A 20,190-nucleotide genomic window follows, 5' to 3' on the forward strand; every position below is an offset into this window, starting at 1 on the left:
TAACTGCTATGATTTTTTAAATATTCAAAATTTAAAATGATAATACAATACAGAGTAATGTGTGAAGCTTCAGAGAGGTGCACTGGGAAGGTCTTTCTAAGGAGGTGACATTTGAGTTGAGACCTGAATGGTAATCAGGAGCCAGCCAAAGTGAAAATGAGGAGGAAGAGCCATCCAAGATCCAGGCTGGGTGGGAGGGACCAATGCAGCCCAAATGAGGAACACTCACTGCATCCATTCAGCCTCCCGGGATTCAGGAGTCCGCCATCAGGGTGGAGTTGGTTGGTAAGAATGGGAGCAAAACATCCCTCCTTCCTTCACAGGCTGGGGGCGGGGCTTACCCCACATGCCCCGCCTCCAGAAGGTAGAGTTCTTCTTCTGATTGGTGAGATTTCAGAATCCTGATTGGTCTTTGGTGGTAACAAGGGCTCTTTTTCTCCAAGGTTCCAAGCTCCACGGTCCTACTAAGGCCTCAAGGCACAATTCTTCTTAGGGTCCACTTAGGGAAAGTTGCCCCTGGCGAATCCGGACCCAGGACTTTGCAAAGAAACAATGCAGATTGCCCTGTGAAAGTTCTTGATTTTTAACATTAATGATGAATTGAAAAAAAACGTTGAAAAAGCAGCGCAGACCAAACACATGTCTATGGGCAGGACCTGGCCCAGGGTGGTGCAGTGAGTCTTGGCCAGTGCCTAGAGATAGAGGTGATGGAGAGGAGAAGTCAGGAGGGACACTACATTCTGGATTTTGAATATCCTGCCCTGGTCAAAGATGTGCCCCAAGAGGTATTCACTGCCACTGCCACAGGCACGCACTGAGCACCTACTGTGTGCAAGCCTCTATGCTGGGGGTGGGGTAGGATACAAAGTACATTGTGAGGGTGCAGCCTCCTCCAAGGCAGGGAGGTGCCTACTGCAGGAGACCTGTGTTCCCGCCCTGGCTTGCCCTCCTGTAATTGCTGTGCATCCTTGAGTTAGTTCATCAGCTCTGGGATTCAGCACAGAGCCTATGCTGACGGCAGGTTAACCATGGCAGGTGAGGGCAGATTATGAAGCTTGAGTGTCTGGGTAGGGAGTAGGAGCTGGACTGAAGGGCGGGGGGGTGTTTGGAGCCACTGCAGGTTCTTAAGCAAGAGAGTGAGTAAAATATTTCAGGAAAATGAATCAGGCCACCTGTGCAGAGGAGAGGGTCACATACCATCCAGGTGTGGAGCAGTGAGACAACACCTGGGTTTATGCAAATCAGATCTCATTACCCCTAGCTCAAAAGCCTTTCCTGGCTCCCTGTAGCTCTCACAGCAAAGTTCTCCTTTCTTACTGTGGTCCAAGGGCAGGACCAACTTCGTGGGTGTATGACCTGTGCAGTTGCACAGGACCCCATGCTTGATTTAATGCTCTCCTGTCACTATTTTGAAATTCTTAATAATTTTAGTAAGGAGTTTTATGTTTTCATTTTGCACCAGGCTGCAGAAATGAGGTACCCAGTCCTACCCACAGGGATGGCCTCTGCTCCCTTCTCCCTTGTCATTTTCACACCACTGCTCCCTAACGCTTCAAACTCCAGTTGCATCGGTCCTCCATCAGTTCCTGAAGGGTGTTCCTGCCTCAGGGCATTTGCATAGCCTATTCCCTCTGGGAAACACCACTCCTCACCCCAAGACCACCTCCTTGTTCAGCAAATTTCGTCTTATCCTCCATATCTGAGAATAATTACCTCCTGAGTGGTACCTTCTCTGATCTCTGAGGATTATCTCTTCAGAACAAAACTTTAAAAATAATTTAGGACTTCCTGCTGTGGCACAGTGGGATTGGTGGCATCTTGGGAGTGCTGACACACAGGTTCGAGCCCCAGCCCATCACAGTGGGTTAAGGATCTGGAGTTGTAACAGGTGCAGCATAGGTTGCAGCTGTATCTGGGATCTGATCCCTAGCCCAGGAACTCTGTATGCCGTTGGGTAGCCAAAAGAAAAAAAAAAAAAAATTTAAGTAGCCCTCAATACAAGTTCCCATAGTGCCACGTGTCTCTTCACAGAGCTGACCCTAATCTGTACTGACAACATTCTCTTCTAGAAAGCAAGTGTGAGAGAAGAGGAGAGCCCCTCATCTTGGGAGCTGTTGTGAGAACTGAATGAGGGAATGCACAGTGTAAAAGCAGGATGTAAATGACTTACTCCCAAGGTGGGCTTAATAGCTGACAGGTGGTATTAGTATCATGTTAACCAAACCTCCACTTTACAGAGGAGAAAACAGAATGTCAGGCAGGTGATGAGACTTGCCAAAGCCACACAGCTTAGAAACAGTGATGTCACCAGCATACTCAGGTTTGTCTGATTCCAAAAGCCAAGGTCTTGCCCTCTCTAGAGTCCTGGGTTTGAATCACCCTTTGCAGCCACATGGCATCAGCCAAATCCCTTTTCTCTCTGGGTCTCATTTTTTTCATGATCTAAATAAATGACAATCTGCCTATAATGCCTCGTGAATTTTCCTCAAGTGGGAGAGTATGTGGAAAGTGCTTAGCACAGTGCCCAGGACATGTGTGTGCTCAGCAGTTAGAGGCTGCTATAACCATCAGGGGCAAGTGACCTAACTCTGTGCCTTGGTTTCTCCACCCATCAAATAGACCTAATAACAGTCTTATCTCCTTGGGGTGGTTGTGAGGAATAAAGGAGTTACTGTGAGCTAAACTTAGCACAACGCCTAGCACATGTATGCACTTCATAACACTTGCTATTATTTAAAAAATTTGGAAACTTGTTTTAGGCCAGTATGAGATGATGGGGGATCCCAGCCCCCCACAGGCTGCATGCAGCTCCAGGCATTGCCTTTGCTACAGTTCAGCTATTATTAGGCCCAGTGTCCTCATCTCAAATCCAGATGGCAAGCTAGAAGGGTGGGCAGGGCTGGGCCTGGCTGGCGGATGGCTGGGAACACTGCTGGGAGGCTGGTTCGGGTTTGGGCCCCACCCGCCTGCCCTCCCTCGCCTGCAGCCGGTCCAGCCGCCACGTCTACACTTGGCTCTGAGGTCTGCACTGAACACTCCCTCCCACCGTGGCCGCCTCCTCTGGGAAGGTTCAGAGCATTTCCGCAGCTTCAGCACTTCTCTGCCTGCCCCAGGGAGGCCAGGCCTGTGTGGAAACTATGAATTGGACACTGCTTGCCTCTGGAGCCTGCAAAGGGGCCATCCACCTTCCTACCTAGAGGTCTTCATGCCTCCAATGAGGCCTTTTGGGTCCACCAAGGGGAAAGAGTCCACACAACTGGGTTCAAATCCCAGGCCCTATCACCAACATTCAGTGTCAGCTGGGACAAGGGACTTCTCTCTGAGCCTCAGTTTCTTTATCTGTAAAATGGATATAATCTTAGCACCTACCTCTCACATGGCTGTGGTGATGATTAAATGAGTGAATGGCATATAGTATGGGACTTGATATGTGCCAGTTAATGTTATTTCATGAGTGTTTCAGGCCCTGAGGGGAACCAAGGGTTCTGGGAGGCTAAGGATCTGGGGTACAGAATGGCTCCTCCTTCATGTTGCTGTGTGATCCGAAGCCTGTTCCTTGCCCTCTCTGGGGCTTAGATTACCTATTTGGACCACAAGGTGGGCATCTAGGACTCTATGATGCCAAGATTCAGCTGTTGTGCTCACAAGAATTTAAGAAATACCGGGGAGTTCCCACTGTGGTGCAGTGGAAACGAATCCGACTAGTATCCATGAGGACACAGGTTTGATCCCTGGCTTTGCTCAGTGGGTCGGTGACCCGGCATTGCTGTGAGCTGTGGTGTAGGCTGTAGATGCAGCTCGCATCCCTGGTTGCTGTGGCTGTGGCGTAGGCTGACAGCTGTAGCTCTGATTTGACCCCTAGCCTGGGAACTTCCACATGCTGTGGGTCTGGCCCTAAAAAGCAAAAAAAGAAAAAGAAAAATATGACAAGGCCCCTGTGGGCAGAGATCCCAAATGGTAGATGTGAGGGTACTGTGGTTAAGATCAAGAGTTCACGGAGTTCCCATTGTGACTCAGCGGGTTATGAACCCAACATAGTGTACATAAGGATGGAGGTTTGATCCCTGGCCTTGCTCAGTGGGTTAAGGATCTGGCATTGCCATAAGCTATGGTGTAGGTTGCACATGTGGCTCGGATCCTGTGTTGCTGTGGCTGTGGTGTAGACCTGCAACCGTAGCTCCAATTTGACCCCTAGCCTGGGAACTTCCATATGCTACAGGTGCTGCCCTAAAAAGAAAATGATTTAAAAAAAGAGTTCTGATCCTGTGTCAGGTGCTGGCGTGGCTGAGCCTGTCCCCTCTTCTGTATAATGATGGTTCTACCTCACAAGGTTCAAGCTGTGAGGTTCACCATAGTAACAACACTGCCACTCATATATAAGTAATCTGGAGCCAGATTCCAACCCAAGTGGCAGCAATTATATAGGGCCCCTGCTAGGCACCCAGAAACCCCTGGACGTCACAAGAGGTCCAGGCGAGCCCATCGGGAACCCTCTCCTTTCTCCATGAGGCTGGTCTCCTGGGGTTCATCATGGCCCAGTGGGCCTCTCAGACTCCTTCTCCTCCCCAGGGCCTACTTGCCTCCAAGTTTCCTTCACTACAGAGTCACTCCTTCCCCATCCCTCAGTGCCTAGGGCCAGGCCTCCTCCTCCAAGACCGGAAGTTTATCTGGCACTGTTTTTCAGAGAACACAGCAGCTGGATAACATTGTGGAGGAGAGAGCCTTGCCAAACTGGTTTGCCAAACAGGTCCCAGGCTCCACTCCTGGGGCTGCTGGCCATGACCTTGGGGGCCTCCAGTTCCGCCCATGAGAAAGAGGGTCACAGCCTCAGATCCAGCCAAGTCCAGCAAGGATCAGTTCTCCTTCAGTGTCCACATGCTCCAGCCTCACCTGACTGCTCACTTTTTCCCAGCAAAGTCCTCAGTCCTACCTGCCTTCCTTTGTTCCCATGCTGTACCTTCTCCAGGTGGCCTTTCCCCACTCCTTCCACATGCTAAACATGAGGCAAGAGGTGAGGGCTTCTTCTCTACAACCTTCTCTCCCCCGACTCTCACTAGGCTATGAGCCCTAACAGCAGGCCCAACTCCAACCCAGGTCTAACCCCTGCATCCCTCCCAGTGCCCAGCAATCTCTAGACTCCTTCATAGGCCCAAGGTCTTGGCCTTGGCTGGCCTCACAGCTACTTGTGAACACATCCCAAAGTGGGGTCTCCCTGAAAGTCTTGGAATTTTATGTTGTCTAGTCTAGGGGGAGATGGCTTAGAAAGCTCAGGCCACAACTTCCCCACAGTGCAGCTGAGGAAACCGAGGCTCCAAGGGAACCAACTTTGCCTGGGTGGGAGCTAGCCCTGAGACCTATCACTCCTCTTTCCTTCTGACCCCAAGCCTGGGCTTTCTCTGCAGAACCCCAGCTGGGGGGAGGGGAAGCCAGGAAGGTTCAGGGATCTGGCACTGCCAGCTTGGTAAAGTATTTATTCCCAGACTCAGAGACTGGAGCAAAATATTACCCTTGGCCCCTGAGCTGCTGCAGCCACTCCCCACTCTGCCAGTCCAGAGTTGGACCTGGAGAAATCTAGACCTTTCTATTATAGCCCCTTGCCTTGGAAGGGCCTGAAGTGAAGAACTCCGAGCCCCTCATTTTATAGATGGACAGACTGAGGCCCAGGCCTCCTCAGTGCCCATAAGACATGCTCACTCTGTTCATTTGGTATTCAGGGAGTTTCACAGATGGGAGGACTTCCATCCCCACTTCCTGTTCCATCCAAAGCCCATCCCCTCCCACTTACAAACCTCCCAGCCTTTACTCACACTGTTCCTCTGCCACAAAAAACCCTTTCATATCTTTCCCCCTCTTCTCTGTGGGATGGCTTTCTTTGCACCCTTCCTCAAGGACCAGTTTGCTTATTACTTCCTCTAAGAAGTCTTCCAGGATTCCCTCCATCCTAGAAGCAGCAAGGTGGAGGAAAGGGGCTTTGGCATGGGGCAAAATTCCACTCACGTTTTAATGCCATTACCAGCCCAGGTGCCTTCACCTCCCTGAGCTTCAGCTTCCTCCTCTGGAGAATCTGGGTGATACTTATCTTGCACAGTGTCAATCTGCAATGGGGCAAACCCCGAGTCGGACTTGCAACGGGTGCTCAGTAAACACCAGGACTGTCCTCACAGGATGTTTGTTCCTTCCTGTGATGTGGCTGCAAGCTTCTCCGGCACCTTTGATCTTTGTTTCACCACCATCCCACCCTGCCCCTTTCAGATAGGAGGGGAAGGCCAAAAGGTATGGAGTAGGACCCCAGCCCTGAGGGCTTGACAGAGGGACGGGACCCATGCTTATCTTCAGTACCACCAAGAACCAGTATGTGCTAGTCCCAAGTAGAGTCCTGCGCAGTTCCCCTCCAGCTGTATGGGGGTGGGGGGGAGTGCAGAGCTAGCCAAAGCAGGCCATCCATTGGAGCCATCAGCTGCCACTCAGGTGGCCTAAGTGTGCCCAGTCCCAAGGGGCCATTCAGATGGCCCGCTAGGTTTGAACAGGACCAAGCTGGCTTGGAAGGCACTGACTCTCCTTCTGGAGAATAGGATGGTATCTAGGTCAAGTAGAGAGGGCCCAGATGGGGTCTGCCCAGAGGAAGGGGACCTTGAACTACAGCTCCTAAATTGGGCTCTGTTTGCTCTTCCTCCTGTGTGACCTTAAGAAGTCTCTTCCCTTGCTTCACCATGGTTTTCTCATGTGTAAAACAGGACCACCTCCAGGACGCAGGGATGAAATAAGATATCACCCTTAAAAGAGTCTCAGGGTGGATACTGGCCCTCCCCCTGGATGGTGGTGAGGTGAGGTCGTGAGTGATCACAGAGAATCTGGACGCAGGGTTGAGGGGCTCTGCTGGGGCAACAGCCTGAAACGGCTTCCTCCACAATCCCACATCATAAAGGTTAAAAGCACAGATTCTAAAATGAAAGGTGCTGGTATAAGTCACAGTTCCACAACCTATTAGTTGTTGTCCTTAACTGTTAAATGGGACAGTTGATAATCCATATATGTGTGTGTACACACCTGGAACATGGCAAGTATGAAATAAATTAGTTGATACTATTACTGTTATTATTTGATAGACAGGACTCCCAGGTTCCAACTCCCTTTGGTTTCCATGGACACCTGTGGGAAGTGCCCTGACCTCTAGCACGGAGAATGAAGTGGTTTCCCCAGTGGATCTGAGCTCTTGGGTCCCCTGGCTGACTGCTTGTGCTGTCTTTGGCATGCTGCTGCTCTCTCGGCCTCAATTTCCTCCATTTGTTGAATGAGATTCTGGATTCAATATTACCTATGTAAAACTCCAGCGAGGCAAGGGGCCAACCCTAAGGGTCTTGGAGGGGAGAAGAAGCAATGTAGTTGAGGTCAATGTCTGCTCATAGTGTATGGTCTGGGGAAGGGGTGTTGTGTGGTTGATCCTGCTCCACTTGAGGTGGTCCCTGAGGTGCTTCAAAGAAGGGTCAAGTCCCTGATCTGAGATGGTCCCGACCAGGTGTTCCGAAAGAAAACAGTCTAGGGACTGCGGCCAAGCCCTGCACTGACGCGAGGAGGAGGCGGAGTCAAGGGAGTGGACAGGGTCTCACGAACAAAGAGGAGGGCGGAGAGAGGCTGTCCTGAAGGCTCCGCAAATAGTACGAACCCAGACCACTTACCCCGGCTTTGGGTGCCCTCCCCGACTTTGGCTCAAAGCTGCGTCCTCCTGCCGACGCCCACCGGACCCGCCAAAACCGCGCTAGCAGTGTCCCCAAGACAGCAATCCTCTGTAACTCAGGCCCTCGAGGGGCGGGCCCTCACTAGGGGCGTGACCGTCAAAATTGAATCTCTCCAATGGGGCAAGAGGGTGGGCGGGCCCCTCCCGATGATTGGCTAGTGCTGCGGCGCGGGGCGGGGCCGGCAGGGCTGCTGGCGCGGCTGGACGGGCGGCGCTTGCAGAATCCCAGGGACGGTTGCTGAGCGGGTCTGGGATCCCGGTCGCGGCGCCTTCCGCCTGACCGCTCCTAGTCCATCTGTTGGATACCAAAAGACCTAACCTGAGCCCGCGCCGGACGGGCGGGCCGGGCTGAGAGGTGAGTGTACAGACCTTCGGGCAGGACCAAGACCCCCGCCAGGTCCGGGGGTGGAATCTGGATATGTGGATTCCCGGGGTTCTGGGACTCCCAGACCTGGGAGACCCCGCTTACACACGGGGTCTCTAAGCCATGGAATAAGGTTCTGAGACCGCGGGGAAGGACGTCCATGGGCCGCCAGGAGGCTCCACGACCCCCAGGGGTGCAAGTCTTGGGGGCCAGAAACCCTGGGGAAGCGCCCACATTCCCCCAAGTCTCCTCACAATCTTCGGGAACCCCATACTGGGACAGGGAGCCCTGGAACTGGAAAGGAACAGCGACAGGAATCCCTGGCGAGGAAGGGACTTCCTTGGGAGTCCTAGATTATGCATTAGGGACCCCTGCCCCTCAGAAGACTTAAGGGAACTCAAAGTGTCCACAGAACCTAAGCCAGGTGATTGCAGAGTGACGCTCTTGGGAGTTTACGCCAGAGTAGGTAGAGAAGAGTCAAGGACCCCAGCAGAGGGAGGCTGCCACCTGTCCTAGCCCACAGGGATGGGAAAAGCAAGCAGTGACTTGAACAGGTAGGGTCTGATGAACCCCAACTGTGTGTACCAGGACCCCCCAAACCCGTTCACCAGATGGGGTGACTCGGCCAGTGACTGTGACTGTTCTGGGGAGGGGGAAGAGATGACTGAGGGATGAATCAACAGGAACAGGGGCAATCCTGGGGCCATTTCAGTCACCATACATTAACTGAGCACCTACTATGTGTGTCGGGCTATGAGCTCTCAAATTCCAGAAAGACATTAGTGCTGCGGGAGGAAGGAAAGTGCTGCAGTGGGAGGGTGGGCCAGGATTTAGGGGGCCATTTTGATAGGCAGTGGTAGGGCAAAAGGGAGTGTCCGGAGCCCCTGAAGGTACTTTGGAAGAGGACTTCAGAAGCTAGAGGTGACCAAGATTAAATCCATTCCCTCCCCTCTGGGTTTTTGGGATCCTCCTTCCCCATGACAATTCTCTGGCCCTCTCCAGTCCTGTTTGCCTCATCCAGGAGCTGGACGGATCAGTTTCTGAAGGCTCTTCCAGCCGGGGAACTGAATCCTAAGTGTGTGAACTGGCAGAAGGAGCTAGGTTCCTGGACACCTGGCTTCATGAGGTCAGGGCAGTTGGCATCAGGAGGAGGGCAGGAAGGGGAGGAGTGGAAGGGGATGTGCACAGAGGGCCGTCCTCAAGAATTGGAAGACTGAGTGTTACCACCAATGGCTTAAGTTACCAGAGGGAATGAGAGTGGCAAAGGCTGCAAGGGCTCAGAAAGGCTTAGCCTATAGCCAGAGGCAGAGCTTTTGAGGTGAGTAGAGGCTGAGCAGGCCCTGGGGATGGGTGGGTGGGGTAGGAAGCTGTGGAGACTGGCAGGCACCCCCCTGGTGGTAAGGACAGCTTGGGTAGTCCTTGTTGGGCCCTGGCTTCACAATCCAGGTCCCTACCCTCCCTATTTGATGTTTAGACATGGCAAGGGCCCAGCTTAAGGCCACACAGCAGGCTGGCAGTGGAGTTGGCTGGGCCGGAACCAGAGATCCTTACTCTTGGTATGTTGAGTTTTCAGCACACTACCTTAGGGCAGAGGGCACCACCCACCAGGCGCCACATCACAGATAACAAGGATTGGACACTAATGGATGATCAGGGGTTAGAGGGGGAAACTGAGGCACAGAGCCCAAGTGCCTGTGGTTTCTAGAGGCCCCAGCAGGCCTGATTCATGTCTGTCCCCTGCAGAATTCCCTGAGCTGGTGTCAGGTGCCACAAGCACTGGGGAACTCACCAGGAGAGGACGGACGGAGCTAGGGGCCAGCAAGATGGCGGATGAAACCTTAGCTGGGCTGGATGAGGGAGCCCTGCGGAAGCTGGTAAGTGGTCCCATCATCCCTATTATGAGGACAGGCAAGCCAGGCCAGAGAGACAGGGCCTGTCCAGGATACCTCTCAGCTGACAGGAGGAGGTGATGGGGGAAGGGGCAGGAGGAGGGCTCAGGGGAACAGGGCTAATCCTGTTCCGCATGGCTGATGCAGGGGCCCTGATGGCATGTGCCTGTCCATGCCAGGTGCTGAGGCCTTGTCCCTCCCAGCCCCCCACTGCCACCACCTGTTTAAATAGTAACTCACCCATGTGCAGTTACAGGTGTGAGGAGGCTGGATTTGCTTCTCCCATGCAACAGTCTGGGCAGTACCCACCCCTGGAGGCTGACCCACTGATAACAGTAGCAGCAATGATTAATAAGCCAGGGCACAGTAGGGAGCTGGCTGGGCACTAAGCACACCATCTCACAGAATGGTCACAGCAGCTCCAAGAGTCAGGAGGACACTGTGGCTCAGAGAGGTGAAATCATCTGGGGCACCCAGCTAGGAAACGGATCCAAACAAATGGGGTCACGGGGGACCAAGAGACTGGATAAGTCAGGGCCAGAAGACCCCACAGAGACTGGTTTGGGGGGCCCTTATGAACTCTGTGACTTCTAATCTGTCACTTTCCTACTCAGAGCCTGAGTTTCTTTACCTGTAACATGGGAGGTGGGAGAATGTGTGAATATATCTAGGTCCTATATTCGGCATGGGGATGAAATGACGTATGGACCCAGATCTTGGGGTCGAATAAGGATGGGCCCACTCTATCCCCTTTCCCCAGCTTCTTCTTGACACCCCCCACTCCCCCCACCCCCACTCCCGGCCCCATGCAGAGTGGCTGTGGGGCAGCATAGCAGGGCAGGCATGTGCCCACCAGCCAGGGAAGGAAACACCTGAACTGGAGGAGGGACCAGAGCCCCACCCCCCAGCCCCTGACCCTTGTCCAGGGGGAAAATTAAAGATTTACCTTCCCTGGGAGAAAGCAAATGACACACCCCACCCCCATACCACTCCTCTGGAGGCAGGAGCCAGAGCCAGCCAGCTCAGCCCAGCCACTGTACAGCTCCCAGACACTGGCATCGTCTACCCAGGACACTCGGCCTCTGGGTCTTCGGACAGCACCGTAGACTCCGGGTGTCTGCCACTGCCAGAGGCGGCTGTGTGCAGCCTGAAGGAGATGAGTTGGGTTTCCAAAGGTTCCCACCACATGGGCTCAATCTCCCATTACGAAGTTAGAATCCTAATGTGGGTAGCAGAGAGAAAGCCAAGTCTCCGCGCATGCCCTTCCCTAGAGGTCTACTCTGAGGCTCAGGGTTCTCGAGCCGCCACCCCCCACCCCATGCGAGTCTGAGCGCTAGAAAAGGGTTTCAGAGACACGGAGGCCTTGGCTGTAGTCCACCCACGTCCGGCCCCCTGCCTGGGCAAGGACTAGAGAGACCTCGCACCTCGTCTCGGGACCCCGAAGCCCCTCGAGGTCTTTTCCATTCCAGGATCGGGTCCTCCACCGCCAGGCGCCCGCCATTACTGCGCCCCAGAACTGCTGAGAGTCCCGCCCCGCGCGCTGGCCTCGTGGCAGGAACGGGGGAGTCCCGAGCTGGGCTCCTCCCCGCAGGGCCGAGCCTTATAAGGGCAAGTTAACCCGCGTCCCAGCGTCTGACTGATTTGGAGACCCCAGGACGGGTTCCCAGCCTCGGGTCCTGCACATTCCTGAGAACTGGGAGGGGACTGCGCGGGATGGGGGTACCTGGGGACACGAAATGCCACGTGCCCCTCCAGCACATATCCGGACGCCCTCCGCCTCCGTCCCGGGTTTGAGATGGAACTCTGACACTCACTAGCTGGGTGACCTGCGGAAGCTGCTTGTCTGTGAACCTGGGTTTCCTCTCTGTAACCGGGGATGTTAAAGCAGGCGGTATCGGGGGACTTCCTGTGTGGCCGGCTCCAAGCTGGGCGCCTTAGTGCTGGGCTGATTGGGAGAGGCGTGGGCGGTGCCCTGAGTGTATGGGGTGGGGAGGGGGCCGGCGGTTGTGGGGCCCGCGGGCCTTCAGCGCCCCCTGGCGAGGCCTCGCTCCGCTGCCCGCTGGTTCCCCTCCGGTTAACTGGAGGAGGTGGGACTGAGCAAATGACTGGAAAGTCTCCTCCATGGTGCTGGTGGGGAGAGCGAGGCTCAAGGAGACGCCGCCAGGGCCTGTCAGACCCCAGCAGGGTGGGTACAAAGTACTCAGAGACCCGGCCCCCCGGGAGGAGGAAGCGCCCGCTTTCCTCCCAGGAGAATTTCACTGGGCAGTTTCGGAAACCGCCCCATCCCCTTCCCCTTCCCCCGGTGGACAATGGCGCTTTGTACTTCCTTCCCTCCCTCCCACAGCCCCCTCCACTCAGGACGTTGGGGCCTGAGAGGGCGGAGAACACAGGACACACAGCAGGAACACTGTGGGTGGACCTTTGTCTCTAGGCCTAAAGGGAAGGGTAATGCTGGAGGGTGACCAGTGGAATGAGGGTGTCCATTCCCCAGCCCTGCCACACCCACGTGGGGGGATCAGACAAAGGCTCCAATTTTCCAGATGGGGACACTGAGGATCCCAGTGGTCACAGAAGTAACCAAGTTCCCACATCAGGCTTCTTCAAGGACAAGAACCCCGTCTCTATAGAGCCCAGAGGGTTAAGAAGGGAAACCCAGGAGACAAAGGGCTCGTTATTGCATCTCTGAACTTCTTTACCCTCTGTTCAGGAGGGGCTAGACCAGCTGTTCCCTCAGGTCCCCAGTCTCCAAGTGTACTGCAGAGGGCTCTGGGCCTACAGCAAGGCCAGGACTGAGGGTGAGAAAGTGAGTCTCATTTTGCCCCCTCTGCTATGATAGGCCCTCTTCAGCCCCAGGGCATCTCTAGTCCAGGCTAGAGGGGTCCTCGATATAGTACCAGGGTCCTCTAGGCTGCAGAGTCACAGAGATCTGTGTTCGAATCCTGGCTCAGATCATTTGACCCTAAGCAAATCCTTGAGTCTCAGTTTCCTCCTCTGTCAAATGGGAGAAATAAAGTGCCTGGGGCTTCCGTGAGGTTTGGACAAGTTGGGCGGCTCAGCACAGGATCTGGCACACAAGTTCTCAGTAAATGTTTCAAATGCCTCTTGGTATCTTGTCCTCATTTACCTTCATTTCTCTCTCTCCCCTCCCTGCTAGCTGAAACCAAGCAGGGGGGACCTTAAGTCACTGCCCCCATCCCCACCCACTGCTCTGAGGTGGGAGCCATTGTCCCATCTGGCAACTGAGAAAACGACAACCAGAGGTGATAAGGATATGATCTGACCACCCAGCCAGAACTGGATTGGGGCTGGAGCCAGCTGTGGGTCCTGGCTTGAGCCTCATGGGACCCTCCCCTAGCTCCTCAGGAATTTGGAGACTGAAGGTACCCTGGAGTGTTCTGTCATTTGTCCCTACTCTCTTCAGATGGGGACAAGTGAGCTCATAGCTAAGCTAAGCCAGCCCACACTCCATGCTCCCCCTCCCACCTGGCTCCCCCATGGAGCAGGAAGGAATGATGGGGGAGGAGGCTAAAAAGGAAGGGAGTGGAAGGCTCCTGGGCCTACCCCTGCTCAATTTGGGGGTGGAGACAGAGGAAACCACCGTGCCTATACTTGCTCCCATCTGGCCCAGACCCACACTGGAGGCTTATCTCTGCTATTATCTTCCTGGGGGCCTTGGGCCAGACCTCTCTCCCCTGAGCCAGTTTCTGTAGCAGGTGGTGGGGAAGGTGTGAGGGGGGCACCAGGATTGGCTGACTGCCCAGAGAAGGTTGCCCTTTCCTGAATCTGCTTAGACCAGCCATCCCCAATTTCCAGATGGGAAAACACCTGTCCCCCATGGACACCCTCTCTAGGGCCCAGGTGGACCTCAATGGAGCTGCTTTATATGTCTGGGGGGTTGGCCCTCCCACTTTGGGCCCTAGCCTCTTTGCCCCTTCAGTGGTGACTAAGGCTGGACCAGGGCAGGGAAAACAATAGCCCCCAGCCAGGCAGGGAACACTGACTCCTGAGAGCCTACTCTTGCCTCAGTCTGTCCAGTGTGGATGAGGCTGCCACCCACAAGCAAGACTGTGGTACTTTGGGACCATGGGAGTCTCCTTTGTTCAGCTGGACTCCAGTGGCCCGAATCACCCTTCCCTCCCCAGGGACACTGTTAGGGGCCCATAGAATGGCCTCTCCTCCTGCCATGACTCCCAGGCTCTCAGGGGTTTGATGAAGAGCTCTGAGACTCAGGACTCGAATCACAGGAAGAAGTGCCTGGCTTGGCACCTGCCACAGGTGGATGATGGCTGGCTGCCCACTCTGTGAACCATAGTGCATGGTGATCTGTCCAGAAGCCCTGGCTGTGTGGTCTGGGTCTCCGTACCCCGAGACCAAGTTTGGGTGGGCGGGCAGGCACGCGATGGGCTTGGGACAGAGGGAGTGGAGACAGAACACTCATTGTGCCCAGGCCGAGCTGTGGGCAGTTGGTGCCAGCCCTCCGCCCCAGCAGCCAAAATGACCTGCCCCTCGCCCCTGCCTGCCCCGCAGTTGGAGGTCACAGCGGATCTGGCAGAGCGGCGACGCATCCGTTCGGCCATTCGGGAGTTGCAGCGGCAGGAGTTGGAGCGCGAGGAGGAAGCCCTGGCATCCAAGCGCTTCCGCGCTGAGCGGCAGGACAACAAGGAGAACTGGCTGCAGTGAGTGGTGGGGTGGGGGTGGGGTTGGACATGCTGGTGGGGCAGCACATGCCAAAGCTCAGCTCCTGTTGTGCAGGCAAAGCCAGGTGTCTGCTGCCCATCTGGGTGAGCAAATGGCAGTACAGGCACACATTTGTAGTACACAGGGGCGTTTACAGGCATGAACCAGGTGCCAATCATAATGTCCTGGCCACACCCATGTGGACAGCATGTCTGAGTTTGTGGTATTAGCGCTCAGGCCCTTGGGCGTGCATGTGCCAGTGTGTAGCCAGAGGGTGTGCACAGCAACATGCCCTCTGCCAAGTTCCGGGTACCCTGTGCTGGCCTCCGCCCTCAGCCCACATCCTCCATGACCTGGCCCTGGCAGTGGCAGTTATGGTCATGATGTCCCTGCAGCTCTCAGCAGCGGGAGGCTGAGCAGCGGGCTGCTCTGGCACGGCTGGCAGGACGGCTGGAGTCCATGAGTGATGTGGAGGAGCTGACCGCTCTGGTGAGGCCTGCACCCGGGCAGGGGATGGGGGCAGGGTAGGTAAAGACCTGGACTCCACAGCCCAATCCCCGTGGCCCACTCTTCACCCACAGCTACGAGGTGCCCCTGAGTATGAGGAACGCAAGCTGATCCGAGCTGCCATCCGCCGCATCCGGGCCCAGGAGATTGAAGGTACGTGCCCTGTCCTGGCCCCGCCCCTGCCCAGATGCAGGCCACCTGCAGCACCACCCTCCCTGTGCAGCCCCCCCCACCCCCGCCCCAGTCACTCACTTGACGCTTTTCTCTTCCCTTCCAGCTGCCACCTTGGCTGGAAGGCTGTGCAGCGGGCGTCCCAACAGTGGCTCAAGGGAGGACAGCAAGGGGCGGGCATCACACAGGCTGGAACGGTGTGAGGTAAGGGGTGTGGGCAAGGTCCTCTGCCCATGGATGCCAGCAGCACTGAGTGCCTGTGTGTCTTTGCTAGACCAGTACTTAACTGAGGGGTCCCCTAATTTGTGTTTGGTGGAACTATCTCAGGTCTCTGCTCACTCTCCCAGGCAACCTCTGGTCACGTGCTCCCACTGCAGTTTTTCTCTACCAAGGCCTCCCCATCAAATCCAGCTTGTCTACACTGCTCCCAGGTTCCTGTCTCCCTGCTTGCCTCCCCACCTCCATGCCTACCTTCCACATCCATGCTGGCCATCCAGCCTCTACTCAGCAGAGGGATCTCCCTGAAATGCAAATCAGACCCTGGTACCTGCTCAGCTTAAATCCTCCTGAGGCCGTTCCCTCCCCACCCCCAACCAGAGAGCCCCCATCCTTACCTTGACTTTTCAGGAACTTGTCAATCCCCAGATGCTCAGAGTCAACTCTGTTCTCCAGGGAGTATGGATGTGAGGGCAGGCTGTGCAGGTTCCCTATGTGGCCAGCAGAGGCCGCTGGTTCCCTGGTCCTGGCAGGACTACCCCCTACCCCCTTGATTAACCAGGCTGAGCCAGAGGTAAGGAGCTCCCAATCCAGGAATCTATTAAGTTTAGGAGTCCCCAGCAGATCTCCTGCTGTCCCAATCCCCTGGCATTAGGATCTGGTGCTCTCTGAACTGCCCTTGGGCAGGCAGTACTAAGAGGTTGGGAAGTGAGGATCCAAGACTGCCCATGGTGTGCCAGTGACCATGCTTGTGCAGGTGTGCCTGCAGGAAACCATGCCCAGCCCCTCTGCTTTGCATGCCCTGCCCTGAGTGCCTGGGGAGCCTTGGATTCATCCCGTGGGTTTCCCACAGGTGCTGAAGCCACAGGAACAAGAGCACCAGGCAGAGGTCCCAGAGCCAACCCCAGCCCCAAATGGCACCAGCCGGGATGTGACCACAGTGACACTCCTGCTGCGGGCCCCACTTGGGAGCACACCCAGCTCACTTGCCTCACCTGAAAGTTCGCCCAGCACTACCTCTCCTGAGCCTCCACTGGAGTCTGCCAAGGCCCAGGGCCCTGCTGCCGAGGCTCTGGGCAGCCCTGAGCCACCTCCCAGTCCACCCAGGGCTCCCAGCCCTGAACCCCAGGAGCCTCCAGCCACCCTCAACAGTGACAGGCAGGTGGTCAACAAGGTGAGTCTGGATGAGGGTCAGGGATGCCAGGCAGTTGAGCTCCTCGGTCTGGGAGTCAGGCCCTGCCCATGCCCTGTTCCCCTGCAGCTCCTGCATTGCCCCACAGAGCCCACTGCTGCCCAAGGCCCCACCAAAGGTCTCTCCGACACGAAGCGAGCAGGTGAGGGTTCCAGCAGAGATGGCTATGGCATCTGCCCTTCCCTGCCTGGAAAATGGGTTCTTGTGCCCACACAGCTCCAGTCCCCTCAGGTCCAGGCAGTTCTCTGACACTCCTCCCACTGCCCCTGAGGTGTCCCCGCCCCCGGCCTGGCCCACTCCCCCACCCATGGCCAGAGGCCTCCCCACAGCCTTGAAAGGCAACAGGCCTCAGGCACATTCTTTTCCCCAATAAGGGAGTGCACCCATCTCCCTGGTGGAGCCGTGGGCAGTGCTGGCCAGGGGGTGTCCCCCATCCCTATCGGTAGGAAGGATCTGGGCACCCTTCCTCCAGCCCAATCCTAGCCCCAGCCCCCAGGAGTGTCATTGTGGGGTCAGTGCAGGAGGGGAAGGAGGGGCCTGTGAAAGAGAGGCAGCTGACTGGGGAGGTGGGGAGCTGTGGGAGGTGCAGGATGGGCTGGGGAGGCTGGGGAGGTGGAGGGGCAGGAAGGGGCTGGGAGGCTGAAGACGTGTGGAAGAGACGACCATGAGAGGTGGACCCCACCATCCACTCTCCTTTCTCTGCCCCCACATGGCCTCCGCCTTCTTCCCATGTTGCCAGACCCGGCTGGACCCCGCCCTTGCCAACGTTCCCTATCCGTGCTAAGCCCCCGCCAGCCAGTCCAGAACCGAGGTATTGCCTGTTCTCACAGCCCCAGGCTCTGGGCAGTCCCTGTCCCATCCAAGCACTGACAGCCTTCCTGTCCCTTCTAGAGCCCACCCCCCTTGCCGGTGGACCTTCCGCGTTCCAGCGTACTGGCTCCGTTCGAGACCGCGTGCGCAAGTTCACATCTGATTCACCTATGGCTGCTGGGCTCCAGGAAGGCCCACCCCGGGGAACCCTCGGTCCCTCAACCCCTGCAAGGCTCCCAGGCCCCTCCCACACCAGAGCCACCCCTGCCTCCTCCTCCTCCAGTGGCCCCTCCTCTCGGGGCCCCAGTGACACCTCCTCCCGGTTCAACAAGGAGCAGCAAGGAACAGCCTCCCAGCTTCAGAGCTGCCCCCGGGAGGACGGCCCCGGAGGGCGGGGCTTGGCTGCCAGGCCCCTTGAAAACAGAGCAGGGGGGCCCGTGGCCCGCTCAGAGGAACCCAGTGCCCCACTGCCCGTAGCTGTGGGCACTGCAGAGCCAGGGGCCAGTATGAAGACCACGTTCACCATCGAGATCAAGGATGGCCGGAGCCAGGCCTCCACAGGCCGGGTGCTTCTGCCCACAGGCAACCAGAGGGCAGGTAGGCCTCCCCACTGCCTCCCCGCTGCTGGAGATGAGCACCTGTAGCCGCCCGGCTCTGCACATAGGACAGGTGCTGTGGCCAAGGCTCAGGGTGTCTCTAGAGGGTATGCTGGGATTGAGGGGCACCATCAGCCTGGACTGGCATTGCCCTCACCCCCTGAATCTGACAGTAGTCCTTTTCCCCCTCCAGAACTGACGCTGGGGCTACGGGCGCCCCCCACCCTCCTTAGCACCAGCAGTGGGGGCAAGAGCACCATCACCCATATCAGCAGCCCCGGGACTGTGGCCCGGCTGGGCACTGTCACTCACGTCACCAGCTTCAGCCATGCCTCCCCCGGTAGCCGAGGAGGCTGCAGCCTTAAGGTGAGCCCTTTCTTGGAGTTCCTGTCGTGGCTCAGTGGTTAACGAACTCGACTAGGATCCGTGAGGACTCGGGTTCAATCCCTGGCCTCGCTCAGTGGGTTAAGGAACTGGCACTGCTGTGAGCTGTGATGTAGGTCTCAGATGCGGCTTGGGTCCCAAGTTGCTGTGGCTGTGGCATAGGCCAGTGGCTACTGCTCTGATATGACCCCTAGTCTGGGAACCTCCATATGCTGTAGATATGGCCCTAAAAAGACAAAAGGAAAAAAAAGTGAGGGGAGCCCTTCCTTACCCCTGCCCCAGCCTTACCAACATCAAGCTCCCATAGACCCCTTCAGGGTTTAGGGCCAGCAGGGCTCCTCTGCTCTGCCCTTCCCCACTGCACACACAGGGAGACTGAGGCCCAGAGAGAGGTGGCTGTCCACAATCCAAGCCAGCTGGTGGCAGAACTAAGACCAGACTCTTGCCTGTCAGCCACTAGGCGTGTCATCAACTCACTCTGTACCGGCCTTAAGCTTCCCACATGTTGATCTCCAGTCCTCACTCTAAAATTGGTTGGTTTATTCCTCATGAGCAGGTGGGAAAACTGAAGCTCAGAGAGGGTAGGTGAGGGCTTGTCCCTCTTTTCTTGTAGCAGCTCCCGTGGCCCTACTCCTACCCCATACTGGCCCTCAGCCCCAAGGCGCAGAGGCGCTCATCTGCTCATCAAAGATCAGCTTGGCCCTTTAGGAGATTGGAGATTAGCGATTACCATCTGCGTCAACATCTCCAGGGAGTGCTAGGCAGAAGCACTGATGGGGGGACAGGCAGGAGGGTGCCAGTCAGGTGAGGCGGCAGCCTAGCAGATGCCCAGGAACTGAATACGCTACATCCTTCCATTATTCATTCTGGAGCCCAGGATCAGCTGGCTTCGAGCTCAGCCAGGGAAGGGATCCCCATCACCAGCAGGCCGCCCTGCTGCCCAGGTAATGCCCTCTGTGCTGCACCAAGGACTGAATGGCACTTTGGCTGAAGTGAGGTGGCTAGAACCAGCTTTGGGCCTTCTCAGGGATGACAGGGAAAAGGTGGAAGCAAGAGAGCACCCTTCCCTTCGCAGAGCAGGACCTAACTGCTCTCTGCCAAGGGAGTAAGGAGAGGGCAGCCGAAGCCCTTGGGGTGGATTGGATGTGCCACAGGAAGCCCTGGGTCTGATGCCACCGACTCGCCTCAGCTTCCATGCCTAGAAGCAAGGGGAAGCAGATCATGTGCCTATAATGCACTGTTCAGAGTCTATGGTTGGATCTGAGCACCAGGGCAGACAGAGAAGGGAGTTCCCTACTGGTCTGGTGGTTAGGACTCAGGGCTTTCACCACTGCAACCTGGGTTCAATCCCTGATCTGGAAACTGAGCTCCTGCATCAAGCTATTGCATACTGTGCCCCCTCCACCCCCCCCCCCAAAAAAAAGATAACACAGGGGCAGGCAGAGGACACTTACTTGTTACATCACATTGCTCAAAGTCCCACCTCTCTGTGCCTTCATTGCCCCCATCTCTACAAAGCTTTCTAAAACAGCACAGCATGAGGGCAAAGGATGCAGGCCCTGGAGTCTGGCAGACACAGGGTCACAGCTAATGTACATGGTGGCCCAGACAGACCCAGTCCTTGCTCTCTGCCTGGGTTCCCTCACCTG

The 20,190-nt window shown here is 56.3% G+C and overlaps 1 protein-coding gene and 1 long non-coding RNA gene across 8 annotated transcripts in view; one reads left to right on the top strand and one right to left on the bottom strand.

Moving 5' to 3' along the window:
• On the bottom strand, window positions 1–16,417 carry LOC125116790 (uncharacterized). The gene is made up of 4 exons (XR_007132423.1): window positions 15,958–16,417; window positions 15,815–15,864; window positions 15,425–15,532; window positions 1–692 (listed from the first exon to the last, which is right to left on the bottom strand). It is a non-coding gene; the product is annotated as an uncharacterized LOC125116790 (long non-coding RNA).
• The window catches only part of SMTN (smoothelin), a 23,365-nt gene continuing 11,116 nt past the window's right edge, over window positions 7,942–20,190 (top strand). For 3 of the 7 annotated variants that reach the window (XM_047762329.1, XM_047762330.1, XM_047762331.1), the window contains exons 1-11: window positions 7,943–8,090; window positions 9,843–9,973; window positions 14,516–14,664; window positions 15,061–15,154; window positions 15,247–15,325; window positions 15,450–15,547; window positions 16,413–16,733; window positions 16,821–16,893; window positions 17,491–17,562; window positions 17,643–18,158; window positions 18,351–18,523. In XM_047762329.1, the coding sequence (XP_047618285.1) occupies window positions 9,923–9,973; window positions 14,516–14,664; window positions 15,061–15,154; window positions 15,247–15,325; window positions 15,450–15,547; window positions 16,413–16,733; window positions 16,821–16,893; window positions 17,491–17,562; window positions 17,643–18,158; window positions 18,351–18,523 (1,626 nt within the window). In that variant the 5' untranslated portion in view covers window positions 7,943–8,090; window positions 9,843–9,922. Of the gene's footprint in view, window positions 8,091–9,842; window positions 9,974–14,515; window positions 14,665–15,060; window positions 15,155–15,246; window positions 15,326–15,449; window positions 15,548–16,412; window positions 16,734–16,820; window positions 16,894–17,490; window positions 17,563–17,642; window positions 18,159–18,350; window positions 18,524–20,190 lie in introns of those variants that run through there. The other 4 variants (XM_047762333.1, XM_047762334.1, XM_047762332.1 and 1 more) reach the window with 3 other exon arrangements.

Source organism: Phacochoerus africanus, chromosome 15, assembly GCF_016906955.1.
Source record: "Phacochoerus africanus isolate WHEZ1 chromosome 15, ROS_Pafr_v1, whole genome shotgun sequence".
Classification (NCBI taxonomy): Eukaryota; Metazoa; Chordata; class Mammalia; order Artiodactyla; family Suidae; genus Phacochoerus; species Phacochoerus africanus.